Source organism: Thalia democratica, chromosome 4 (genome assembly GCF_965202585.1).
Source record: "Thalia democratica chromosome 4, ktThaDemo2.hap1.1, whole genome shotgun sequence".
NCBI lineage: Eukaryota > Metazoa > Chordata > Thaliacea > Salpida > Salpidae > Thalia > Thalia democratica.
In genome coordinates this window covers 56,123,863-56,137,214 of record NC_139168.1, presented here as the reverse complement: position 1 = coordinate 56,137,214, position 13,352 = coordinate 56,123,863, and the positions used below count along the sequence as shown (strand labels likewise).

The following is a 13,352-nucleotide window of genomic DNA, read 5'->3' as shown; positions in this document are numbered from 1 at the left end:
GCTTGTTACTAATCATACTTTGCCATTAATTAATAGAATACCACAGAGACATTAGTGGTTGAGTTGCTGATTTTATTCTGTTTAACATTTGACAGAGTAATAGTTAATTTAAGGTAACTAATTGGACTTAAAAACTCTTTATTCATACTCAACTGTTAGTATTTTAGTTGTATATTTTTTTATATGCACAGATTAGTGAGCAAAAAAAAACTATACTTAAAATCTATAATGTTTATAACATAGTGTATTTGTTTTACTTAGTAGATCTTGATTGATATCACTTTGAAGACAGTAATATATAGTTTACAGATCTCTGTTTATAAAAAGAATCCATTTTAAATGACAAAATGAATGAACAAAAAAAAATTGAAAATCAAAATTTTTTTTACAAATCTACAATTAACTTAGCCTCTTTATTAAATGATCCACGAAAAATTAAACGGGATTATGATTTGTTTACAAAAGATTGGGGTGATACTTTTAAAGACCTTCCGAAAGGTAAGTTGTGTTAAACAATACATCACTAAAAGCCTATTTTTATGAAAAAATTATTAAGCTTAGTAGGTTTTACTATTTTAGTTCATAAGGTTTTAAAGATATTTTTTGCTGCAGATCTTATAAATTGATATAAAAATCTCTATATGTTGTATGTTAAAAGCTATAATAAAAAAGTAAGGTGTATTACACTTAAGTAACAATTAAGGCCATAAGGGGTCTATCTTAATATTTACAACTTAATCTTCTTTTGTAGAATTTAGTCTGAGCTATTAGACATTTTTAACTGCTTAACTAAATTCAAAGTTTTTTTCAAGGTATAAGTGATCAAATTTTACTTCAAAAATTCAGTAAAGCTTTAGTGACTAAACATTTTTGTATTGTTAATAATAGCAATTCTATTTTTAATTTAGTAAAATTAAGTGTTTGTTTTACATATTTTACAGTGTTCGTGCGCGTCAGGCTAAATCAGTTTTTTTGTTTAAAAACTTGAGAATCTCAGTTTTTCTCAGTTCAAATGCTTGAAAATTTTTGATTGTAAACAATTAAGAAATCTTTTTAAAATCAAATTGGGATGTGAATTTATTCCTAAATAAAGATTTAGTTATTAAAGACAAACCAGTCAGTATTTGTAAAAATATATGCTTAAAACCTTTTGTTGAATATCTAAAAAAATTTAAAGAATCTTCATTATTTTGTTTAGAGTAGATTATATGCGTCATAATTATGAAAATTCATCGAAAAAAAAAAAAACAGTTTGAACATTACAGTTCAGTTCAACAACTTAGCTGTTTGTTTAAATTTGTTTACATCAGCTATGTTTTTCAGAGCTTAGTTGGTTGAACTGTTTTAATTTCTAATTTAAAGGCTTTACACCAAATACTTTTTAGATTAAAACTCTTAGCAGTTTAATCATATATTTTACTGTTTGTTCAAAGTTATTAGAGATATATACGACACTAAAACTTTGCTTTAAGATACAAGTAATAAGTTTTGTGGGAGTACAAATTTTAAGTACAATTCATTTTTCTTTACAAGTACAAAATATTAAAGGTTTTTTTTAAATTTAAGTGTGAGTTTTTTAAATCTGATATGCCATCAACAATCACTGTATTTATTTAGAGTTTAGGATTTATAATTATGTATCAATTTAAGTATTAGTTAAAATACTATAATAAACATTTTTTAGTTATTTTAATACCTGTGTAAGCGTTTCATTTTAAATTTTAATAAAACACGACAATGCACGTTGTTTTATTATAAATCTTCTGGTTATAATGTTTATACTTAGTGCTTAATTAAATTGAACAATTGTGTTTAGTAATATATATTAAATTTTTACACTAGTAATAGATTAGATATAACACTTATTTTAAAACTTATCACTGAATTTGTTATGTTAAGGGCATAGGGGGGAAAATCACCTTTTCACAATTTAGTCTTATTTATTGAGTTGTAACTAAGCTATGAGTTGTTTTTTGCAGATTTTTAAAGCTCAAAATATTTTTGAGATAAAGCTGGTTGAAGTCAGAGATTACAATAGTACTAATCAAGAGTCAAGACCCCCTAATACCTAAAATTACTTCTAAAAGGGATTTTTCTTACTTTAAAAAAATGTCAAGCTAAATTGGTCTCAGTCAGGCTAAATGAAAAAAAAATTGCGCACAAGCCCTGATTTTAATATTTTAGTTTAACTATCATGATAGTTAGTGCAAAGTGAACATAATATTTGTTATCTTTTATTAAAAAATATTGTTAAAAGCTTGAAAAGTTGTTATATTTATAAGTTATATTAATAATTTTTAATTAGCCACTAATTATATTAGTTAAGGCCAATAGGGGGTACAAAGCTTTCATAGTATTTTTTTTACATTTAACAACTAAACTACCAAAACCTACAGCTGCTGGTGCCCAGCTTCTGCAAGGCCGGTTACATTAGAAGGATATTAGTTGTTTTTTTATTAAGAGACTCCTTTTTGGAGACACGCTCATAATCTCTTAGTATATGATAAATAAATAAGTTAAATAACAACTTTGATAATAACTAAAATTAAAAAATACTTGTTATAGTTTACAACAACAAGTTTAATATAGCAGTATTTAATAAAAAATGTCATTTAAAAGATGTATTAAGGGCATAGGGGGGGATAAACACCCTTTTTTGAAATTTTATGTTATTTTATAATAGTTTTTACTAAGCTACAAGATGCTTTTTACAGATTTAAAAAATTCAAAATAATATTTGAGTTATAGCCGGCCAAAGTCGGAGGCAACAATAGGTTCCTTATGGAAGGAGCAAACTAAAACGGAAAAAAAAAGACTATTTCACTAAAAATCTATCTTCTCCTACGTTTTTTGAGATAACTACCTCAAACATTCAGGAAATGTTCCTTAATATATTTAGAAAATTCTGTTGGAAAAAAATTTTTATGGTCATTTTTTGATAGATTTGAATCTTATACTAGATATTTGCACATTGGGGTAAATAGAATTTTAGTTTTGCAATTAAGGGTGCACAGGTTTTGATTAGCTTAAAGACCACTGACCTATTTCACTCTTTTATTTTAAGCAGCTGTATCTTGAAAATTAGTTTGAACTCTTAAAAGCTGTAAACATCAACTTTTAATTAAGTTAAAATTGTACCTAATAGCACCAAGTTGTAAATAAAGTGATTTACTCATCTATAGCCTTATCACCTTTTTTACAAAGTTAGCAAAGTTAAGTAAGTAATGCTCATAAGTTTGTATGTTATATAGTTAGACAATTAGTTGAGAAATATAATGTAGTTCTTTTATTAAGCTAGAATAAAATAAAATTCCAATGATTTTTAATATTCTGTACAAAATTAAGAAAATTACTAGTAGTTAAAATTAAATAAATACTAACCTATTTGTTTAGGTATGACATATTTACAAAAATAAGAAAATAGTTAAGGCCATAGGGGGGGGGGGGGGGGGTCCACTTTGTTTTTTACAACTTGATCTTATTTTGTAGAATTTAATCTGAGCTATCAGACACTTTTAACCGCTTAAAAAAACTCAAAGTAACTTTTGAGATATAAGCGATCAAAGAAAGGGCGTTCAATAGGTTCCTTATGGAAGGCGAAAACTAAAAATGCAAAAAAAGACTATTTCACTAAAAATCTATCTCCTCCTTCATTTTTTGAGTAATCTTTCTCAAACTTTTACAGATGTATGATTTATGTGTATCATGAAACTTTAAAGAGATCTATTGTAGGAATTTTTTTAATTTTGAGTAAAAAAAAATTATTGTCAAAAAAATACCTTTTTTTTTAGTTTTTTGTGGATAAAATTTTTATTTTTCAAAATTTCAAAAATTCCAATATTCAGATTCTTCAAAATATTAAAAGGAACATTTCCTGAAAATTTGAAGTCTCTAGGTCAAAAAATAAAGGAGGAAATAAGTTTTTAGTGAATTTTTAAATTTCCAAGAAAATTGACCCCAAAAAATTTGTGGTCCATACGTTTATATCGGAAATTTTTTACAAAAACTTAAATATCTCAAAAGTTAAAGGATGTTTTTGAATTCTATAAAAACTGGCTTGTAGTTTGAACTTAAAGCTTTCATATAAAAGCCAAAGTTAATTTTTGTAAAAAAAAATGTTGGACCCCATATGGCCTTAATTTGTTAAGTACAAATTTTTAAATACTGACCTTTTTATTTTGGCAGCTATTTTTCTAGTATGCATCTTGACTTGTTGTACATATATTTTACACTTAGTTCTTTTATTTTTTTAAGTGTTTTATAATTCATAAAATTCATCTTATATCCTTTTAAAGGTTACTCTAATGTTTTTAACTATTGTGGTAGCTTGTTATACAAACAAAAAAACCTGTTTAAAAATTTATAAACAAATGTATTACAAAAATCAAAATAAAATAGTTGATGCGTTGTGTAACTTTAGCTTTTTATAATGTAATTTTATTTAAGTTTATTTCAGTTTTATAAAATATTATTAACAATTTATATTCAAGTGTTAACTTAAAATAAATTTAATTAGCATTACTTTTTTATTGTATAATACATCTAGTTTTTATTGAAGAAAATCTATAGGTTCTAAAAGAAAAAATTTAAGTGTCAAAAATTTATTGAGTAACTGTACTAGAAGTTAAACTTAATGATACAATTTCACATATCTTCATACAAAAGCAAAAACATAAATATTTTTTTTTACAAAACTAATTATTATTTGTTTAGTTATTACCATACTTTTTCGTTTTCTAAATCTATATATTTGAAATGAACAACCAAAACAAACTTGATCAGTTTAAAAATTACAGGAGCTGTCATTAAGAAGTCTAAGTATGTCAGTGATATTAGTTTAAATGAGTTTACTAAATACATCAGTTCTACTAAAGATAGACTTGTACAACATCAAAATCTAACTAAAAAGTCATTGTTGGATGAAATGTCAATCTCATCTACTTCTTCTTCTAACTGTTTGTTACTGCCTCAATGTGTTGAGTTAGTTAGTTTATTATATTGTACTTAAAGCTAAAACAGCTACCAATAGCTGTTTACCTTATCAATTTTTATGAAAAAAAGATATTGCAAAATTTTAAAAAAGTTTATGTTTTAAAATAGAATAAATGGTACATCCATGAAACTTTTTTTTTTCATATTTTAACAGAAACTAAGTACAGGGTTCCCACTTCCCTATAAATCCCTAGAAATTTGCAATATTCTGAAAAATCCCTAGAAAAATTAAAAATATGTGAAAATTGCTAAAAATCCCCATAAATTACTTTTTTTTTGGTTGGTGATTAAAATTTGAAAGCCCAAACAGTGACACCGCGAGGTATAAAACACGTAAATTTTTTTTAATTTTATTTTTAATCTAAATCTTTGCAATCTCAGTACAAAACTGTGACTCTATGGCACCACCTAGCGGGTAATTTTTTTCCTTATTTATATTAAAAACAATTTATTATAGTCTGCTAATTTAACTAAAATTAGAGCTCAAAAACCCTCGAATTTTTGTAAATTTCTTATTAAGACTGTGCTTATGTACTTTATATACTTTAAAAATATGTTCGTAACATTTAATATTCATTGTTTTATTTTTGATTACTTTCCTATAAGTTTGCTATATTTTATGGATTTCTCTATATTTTTTTTTTTGAAATTTTAGTGTGAACCCTGTATCAGTCTGACATTTAAAACTTAAAGTTCTAACTTTTTTAGCTGAAGTATTAAAATTCTAAACAGTTGTACAAATGTTATTTGCAAAAATACCACCAATGATGCAATTAAAAAAACTAGAAAAGCACTTCAGTCTATTCCAGAAATTTTTGTGTCTTCTGCTTTTACCATAGAGAATCCCAAAGTTTTTCATACTATTATGAGTCTTGACAACAGCATAAACAAAACTACAGAAATCAGGTTTTTATGTTATGTAAATTATAAATATTTTAAGCATTTTAAAATTATATGTTTATTTACTTATATTTTAATTTAAATAAAAATTATTATGTTTCAATACATGAATTTAGATAATAATTTAAATTCATCGACTTTAAAATATGTACAATAACACACTTAATTTTCACAAGTACATTTGTTTTATAAAAAAAATATTATCAATACTTACAAATAAAGAAGTACTAGTAAGTTATAATTTCAATTTTCAATACAAGTAGCTAGGTCCCAGAAAAATTTGTTTGGCCAAAAAAAAATTTCTTATAACCATGGCACATTACATAAAGATTAATTTTGGTTACTCAACAACAAAAATTGTATCTGCAACAAAAATGAGCATAAGCTAATAAAAATAAATTTAGTAGTTTTTGTAGAAGAGTAAGACTGATAGAAATCATCACACATGTTTTAAAAACATTTAAGATTCAAAGCTATAAAGTATTTTTTTATCAGCTTTGGTTTTATAATTCGAGTTAAAGATGTTGAAATTTTCTAGTCTTAAGTTTAAAAAATTCATAGAACGTTAAAGGTAAATTATAAAAAGAATAAGTAAGCTGAATAAGAAACTAATGTTTATAAAAGTAATCATGCATAGATTTTAATCTAGTTATAATCTAGTAGTAGTTTTAAAGTAGTTATTATTGTTTTGTGTTTTTTATTGGTGTTACGCTAAATCCTAAAAGCCTGATACTTATGGTTGATTTCAGCTGCAAGTAGGCCATAACATTATTGTTATTATAACTTTTAGATAAAATTAAGAAATGAAAAATAACTTTTTGATTTTATTATCAGTATTTCAGCAATATGTACATGGCCCTTTCCAAACAATAACATAAAAGTGGATAATATTTTAACATTGACAATTATATAACTTTAAAGTTATTTAAATGTGAAAACAAAAAATAAATTACATATTGCTTATCTAAAACTTGAAAAATTATAAATGAATAGTTGAAGAAAATTTGAAAATTAAAGTTACAGAATTGTAATTATTACTTCTAAGAATTTCGACATAAAATGTCTATTTTCAAGTCAAAAATAAAATACTACAATAAAACTTTGCTAGAATCAAAAGTGTGAAAAAATATTTAAATACTTTAATAATTAGTATTTCTTACTTATAAATCAATAATTTTATAAGCTGGCATATAGTTAAAGTATTAATACTAATATAATTAAAGTTTTAGTCTAATTTGTTTTTAATTTAATTTTTTTGATCTTATATTTTTACTAGCACATTAGGTAGTAATTTTTGTTTGATAATAACTACTTTTCAGTACAGTTCACAGTCGTCTATACACTTCACTTTCACTTCAGGAAAAATTAAGTCACTACTTAGACATGGTAGAAATTGCTCTTGTCAAGCAGATATCTCTTCAATCCGAAGCCTTTTTTAAAGCAATGACTTCACATGAACTGTTACATGTTTTTTGTTTTATGTATCCATCAGAATGCTTGAAATTTTTCTTTTGTAGAACTCATAAGATGTTATTTATCTCACACTGGGCCCGCAACTGGAAATAGCAAAAAATAAATAAAAAAATCTCTTAAAATTTGTAGGTTGAGAGCCAAGATTCTAGCGCATTTATTGCTTTAAACTAAAAAAAATCCATCTATAACAAAAGTTATGTCAGTTGGCACAAGGCGGTTTAAATTAAAGGGTTTTTGCTTAGTTAGAGTTATGGTTTTATTAGAAATCGAAAATCAATAAAATTAAAAACTATTAAAAAAGTACTTAAACATAAAACCTTTTTGTTACATTTTTAGAGTTAAGAAAAAAAATTTTAATTTCAAAATTTCATGATTAAAAACATTTGATTTTTTTAGTTTAATTTTTTTGTTAAAAAAAAATACAAAATAGATATATTATGTGTTTTTATCAACATTCTGGTACATATTTTAAAGTTACAAATTTCTGGTTAACTTTGACCATATATATGTATAATTTTTTAAAATCCTCGGATTTAGAATATAAAATATCAACTAACAAAATGGTCCATACCGACTAAATTCTTATTAATTTGTTCAGAGTTATAAAATGATGTTTTTAAAAGTGTTTATTAATTATATAACAAACTCTTCATCTAAATAAACACTTCAGTCTATTTTTTTAGTTAAAATAAATTAAAAAACAAAAAAAAAGTATTTATCATATATTTATATTGACACTCTGGTAAACTTTTTAAAGTAAGAAAATTCTGCCAACATAGACCATATGTATGTATATATTTTTAATATTAATTGATTTAGAAGATAATAAGACCACTAACAAAAAATGGTCCATACTTACTACATTTTTAATTTATAAAGAATTAGCCTATGTTTTTTTGGAACCAACCTGTAGAAAACAACCTATGTATGAGATTTCATCAAATGTTGTAAGTATAAATAATTGGTTTTTATTGTTAAACTTTGTGTTTGATATCTACTAAACATCTACAAGCTTTTAAAAAACAAAATTATTTAAGATATGAGTTTAATTTGCTTTATTTTTATTAATAAAACAAAGATATTTTTAATATTTTTTATAATGCATACAGCAAAAACATTTTATGAGAGCCCTTACTTAAAGTCCAATAACTTTTGGTCTATAGTTTTTTAGGAATTTTTTCAATTAACTTTAAAATTTAGTAGATACAACCTTAGACTTAGTTAAAATTAAATATTTGTAAAGATTTAAAAATGTTGATTTTATAAGAAAACACATTCCCTATTTCTAATTAAACGCGATTTGGGCCCACTGTTTATCATTAACATCACCTTTTTTATAAATTAACTTTAGATAAATAAAAGATAATGTTTTTAAGTAACTTGACTTATTATCAGATATTATTAATTAAGATAGTTGCTTACTTTTAAATTCTTAAACAAGCTAACATTTTCTATTAGTCTATGTAATTTGAAAAAATTCTAAATCTATACGAAGTTATATTATAATCAAACCAAATGCAAAGTTTTACTTTGTAAATTTAATGATTCTATCGAGTATTTCAAAAAAAATGTTTATTAAATTAGTTTACATTTAAATATAATTTAAGTTATTATTTCTATTTTATAAAGTAAAAAAAAATTTTAGGATGACCTAGAAATCACTTTGAAAAAAGTCCAAAATATTTTGAGTCAAATTCGATGTATTGACAGAAATGTAGTAAAAAGTTTACTAAAGGTAAAGTTTCGAACGAATTTTTAATTTAAAATTAAGATATATTTTCTAGGTATGATTTTTATTTCCAATTATGCAATATGTATATAAGAATAAGAAGTAAAATTTATTATCTTTTCCTAATGCATTATAAATTAAGAGTCATAGTTGTTTTTCAAATTTCCCAAATAAAGCTTAGTATAATATTAGTTTAAAGTTGTTTTGAATTTTACAAAAGTAGTCTGCAGTTATAAGTTTGAAATGCACTGCACTAGTACTTATTTATTACAAAATAGGTAACCAAATCTCATAGGCTGCGAACTAATTCGTGGAAATTAGTGGAAAAACTACAAATGATGGCTACTGTCAGACAAACTCAACCTACTATTCAACTTTTGTTAAGTACTAACGAGTATGCAGGAGCTTTAGATTTGATTCATACAACTCAAGATATACTACTGCAAGAACTATCTGGACTAAATTGCTTTAGGTTATTTTAAAACACTGTTTTTATATTAAGTATAAATTTATTTGTTAAGACTTTTTTATTTATAGATTTTGTTTCAAATGTTTCCAGAAGTTACTCTGAATATTAGTTGTTGTCTGTAAATAATTTGTTTAAATTTTTTTTAGCGTAATTTTGAAATATTTATATAAAGTATATGATTCTAAATTTACACATTTAAGAAATATGTAAATGTTTAAAATGCTATTTATTAATATTAATTTATAATTAAGGTATAAACGAAAGAAGTATGTTAGTACAAAAAAAAATTGATCTTTTTTTTTTTTTAGTTCACACTTGACATAAAAAAACTGTTTGTTAGAATCTGTTGTTAGTTCTAATTCTTATTTTATATAGTTTCTACATCTTTGGGCTAGTATACTTAAAGGTCAGTCTGATTTGCATATTTGCTAAGTCAACAAAAAAATGTTTTTGTTATTTTTAATTTTAATTATCAAAACACAATTTTCTTATTAATTTTTAATATGTTTGAGTAAGGTCGGTTTGGTAGAAGGGTATAAATTAAAGATTTTTTTTTTTTTTACTGACTCAGCAAATATTCAAATCAGACTGACCTTTAATATAGTTTTCCGTCTTTTTAGTTATATTCATAAACCAACAACTGTACATAACTTCTCCATAAACAGAATGGTAATAAAACACATAACATAGAAAAACCTGGAAAGTAATAAAATTTATACTTTTTGGAAAACACAAGGAAAGTTCATGAACTTTAATCAGTTGTTTACAGTTTTACTTGAAAAAATAATTGAAGATCCTCGAATATTATTAACAAAATGTCCTTTAATTTTTAATTTAGTTTTATAACTTACTTTGGTAGAATGTGTTAGATATTAATAATGGAATTATGGAAAAAATTTTGTTAAAAATTGAATGAGATATATTTTTAGTAAAATTATCTTTTTTTTCCATTGAGTTTGCGCATTCCAGAAACAACCTATTGAATTTAACAACTTTGATCTCTTACATCTCAAAATTGTTTTAAATTTTATTTTAATAAAAAATAACTATGATAAGACTACAAAATAAGATCGAGTTGTAAAATAAAGTTAAACTTATTATTGTTTGAACACTTAAAGTACTTTCAAAATTATTGTTAACTTATAAAATTTTTATTTAGTTTTATTTTTATACAAACATAGTTTTAATAAGCAAAAAAAACAAGGAACTCAAAGGAAATTACTGACAAAATTTATTTTACACTTTAGTTATGTTAATTTTGTTATTTATCAAGTTTGTTACTATCTATGTTATTTGATTGGCATATAACGTTACAGGGATTTAAATTAGTTTCTAGTAAAGTCTATACTATAAGCTATAAAAGTATTGGACTAGTAAGGCCTGCGACCCAGATCAGGCCTGCTAATAGAATTTTCTGGCCCGCGACGTACTATTTAGCTTGCAGTTTGTGTAAATCAAACAAAATTGAGTTTTGGTAACAAATATTTTAAAACAATCTTTTAATTTTTTTTTTTGTACACAGTATTGCTTATTAAGTGATTACTTTATATTAATTTTGCTTGTAAAGAGTTTTATTATTTTTATAGTATAATTTATAAAAGTAAAGCTGTTCGGTAAGTCTTTTATTAACTAGACTGGCTTGCAATTTTTTTTAAAGTAATTCTTGCCCCTAGCTTAAAAGTTTTTTTTTTAATTTAGAGACTTTCTTATTTATAGTGTAACCAGGAATATTAGAATCTAAATTTTTTTGTTCAAAGAAACCAATCAAGTTTTTAAAAAATTAGATAAGACACAGTTTGTGTGTAAACACGTAAAACCTTCACATGTGTGCTTGAAGAAACGTTGAAAAATCAAGTTAAGGTTGATTAAGTTTTAAACTAGCTGTCCAAAAGCTTTCTTAACAATCTTAATGAGCACCGCCTACTTTTTATTTATTAAAATTTTTAATCAACTTCAAAAATATTTAACGTTTGACTTGGAGTAGTTTGAGTAAAAATCTTTTTTTCTACTTTTTATCTATCCTAATACTCTTTTCAATACAGGTTGTTTTACATAAAACTAACATACTCTTGGTTTGTTGTATTTTTATTTACAGGTCATCAGCTTTTTAGCAAGTTGTTTGTTTATTTTTTCAGACATGTAAGTTTGTAGGTTATAATTGTTAGATAAAAATTATTACTTTTGTTAAGTTTAGAACTAAAAACTAAATCAACAAAACAGGCACTTAAGTTCGCAATTAAAAGAGATGGAACGAGTGATTGGTATGATGATGCGTAAAGATATGGAGCAGCTTATTAAAGAAGAGTTAAACCAATCTTTATGCAACACGAATAATGAAACTTGTAGGAATCCTCATCGTGTTACCGCTGTAACTCTTGGATTACTAAAGCACGGCCAATTTGATTTTCTTCAAGGCTTCAGGTTGAAATTTTTTAAAAACTTGATTGTATAGTTTCTTATTTATAAGATAACCTTAAATCCAAAGAGATTTGTTAACAGTTTGTATAAAATTGTGTTTTAGTTTTTAATTTTTTTTATTTTTAAGTTTAAAGATTTATTCTACTTTTTTGAAAGTTTATTTTGGTATAAAGGCTTTAGGGGATTCTTTTTTTTACAAAAATTAATTTTGGTCTGTATTTGAAAAATCTAGTTGTTTATTAGAAAAAAGTTTCTATTAAAAAGAAAAAGAAATTTTAAGGCTATAAGAAGTCTACCCTTTTTTACAAGTTGGTTATACTTTGAAGAGTTTTATCTTAGCTATCAGATGTTTTTTACCATTTAACCAAACTTAAAGTAACTTTTAAGAAGTAAGGTAACAAATTAGATGGTTTAAATAGGTTCTTAATAGCACAACTAGTAGTAATGTGAAAACAACAATATACTTAAAGCTAACTAAAAAAAAAACTTAATATACATGAATAATTATTGTAATTCTTTATACTAAAACATTAAAATTACACTTATTTTAATAAATTTATATGCAGTTTTTATTGATATTAAGGTCTAGTGCTTTTACTCTTAGACAGGTGCTCTCAATAGTTATAATTTCTAATAACGCAAAGTGATTTAAAATGTTATTTTTATCTATATCAACATGTAATTGAAATGGCATTACATCAGTTATATCTTTCTGGCTAACTGACTCCACACATTTCACATTCAAAATCAAAAAAACTTTGCTATTTATAGAAATAAATACAATTTTATAGACAAAGTTTGCATATTTTGTGTAATAATGACGTCATAGTTTATAAAAAGCAGTTGAAATGTCTTTAATGTATGCCTATAAATATAAGCTTTCATTTAAGATATAAATTATAACTCTAGGACATGTATAAGTGACTTTATTACTTTAAGTCAAAAAATATGCGATTTTTTGGGTTAAAACCAGTTTTTTTGGGCAGCAATTTCTATTTTGCAATTTTTTTTTTATTGTTCTTAATGAAGCGAAAACAAATCCGAATCATATGGCCCAATAAGTTCAGCAAACATCACTCAAGTACTCTCTACCCCTCTTAAATAGGTCAAAAGGAAAAAACCAAAAAAGTTAAAATAGACTTTTTCAAAAAAATTCTATCTCCTTTATTTCTAGCCATATTTTTTTCAATTTTTTACAAGTCTGTTACTAATATTGAAATCTTTTAATATTTGAAATTTATTTTAATTTCGAAAAAAAAATGTTAAAAAAGACCACAGTTTTTATTTTTTGTGTATAATTTTTTTTTCAGTGTTTTCCAAATTCTAAAACTAGTTTTTTTTAACTACATATATAAATATTTAAACTTATAT

At 24.2% G+C, this 13,352-nt stretch overlaps 1 protein-coding gene across 4 annotated transcripts in view; it reads left to right on the top strand.

Moving 5' to 3' along the window:
* The first annotated feature begins 309 nt into the window (after positions 1 to 309).
* The window catches only part of LOC145835250 (vacuolar protein sorting-associated protein 54-like), a 33,547-nt gene continuing 20,504 nt past the window's right edge, over positions 310 to 13,352 (top strand). The window contains exons 1-7 of one of the 4 annotated variants that reach the window (XM_082942815.1): positions 310 to 498; positions 4,797 to 4,980; positions 5,725 to 5,898; positions 7,212 to 7,359; positions 9,011 to 9,100; positions 9,373 to 9,566; positions 11,784 to 11,984. In XM_082942815.1, the coding sequence (XP_082798941.1) occupies positions 348 to 498; positions 4,797 to 4,980; positions 5,725 to 5,898; positions 7,212 to 7,359; positions 9,011 to 9,100; positions 9,373 to 9,566; positions 11,784 to 11,984 (1,142 nt within the window). In that variant the 5' untranslated portion in view covers positions 310 to 347. Of the gene's footprint in view, positions 499 to 4,796; positions 4,981 to 5,724; positions 5,899 to 7,211; positions 8,313 to 9,010; positions 9,101 to 9,372; positions 9,567 to 11,783; positions 11,985 to 13,352 lie in introns of those variants that run through there. The other 3 variants (XM_082942817.1, XM_082942818.1, XM_082942816.1) reach the window with 3 other exon arrangements.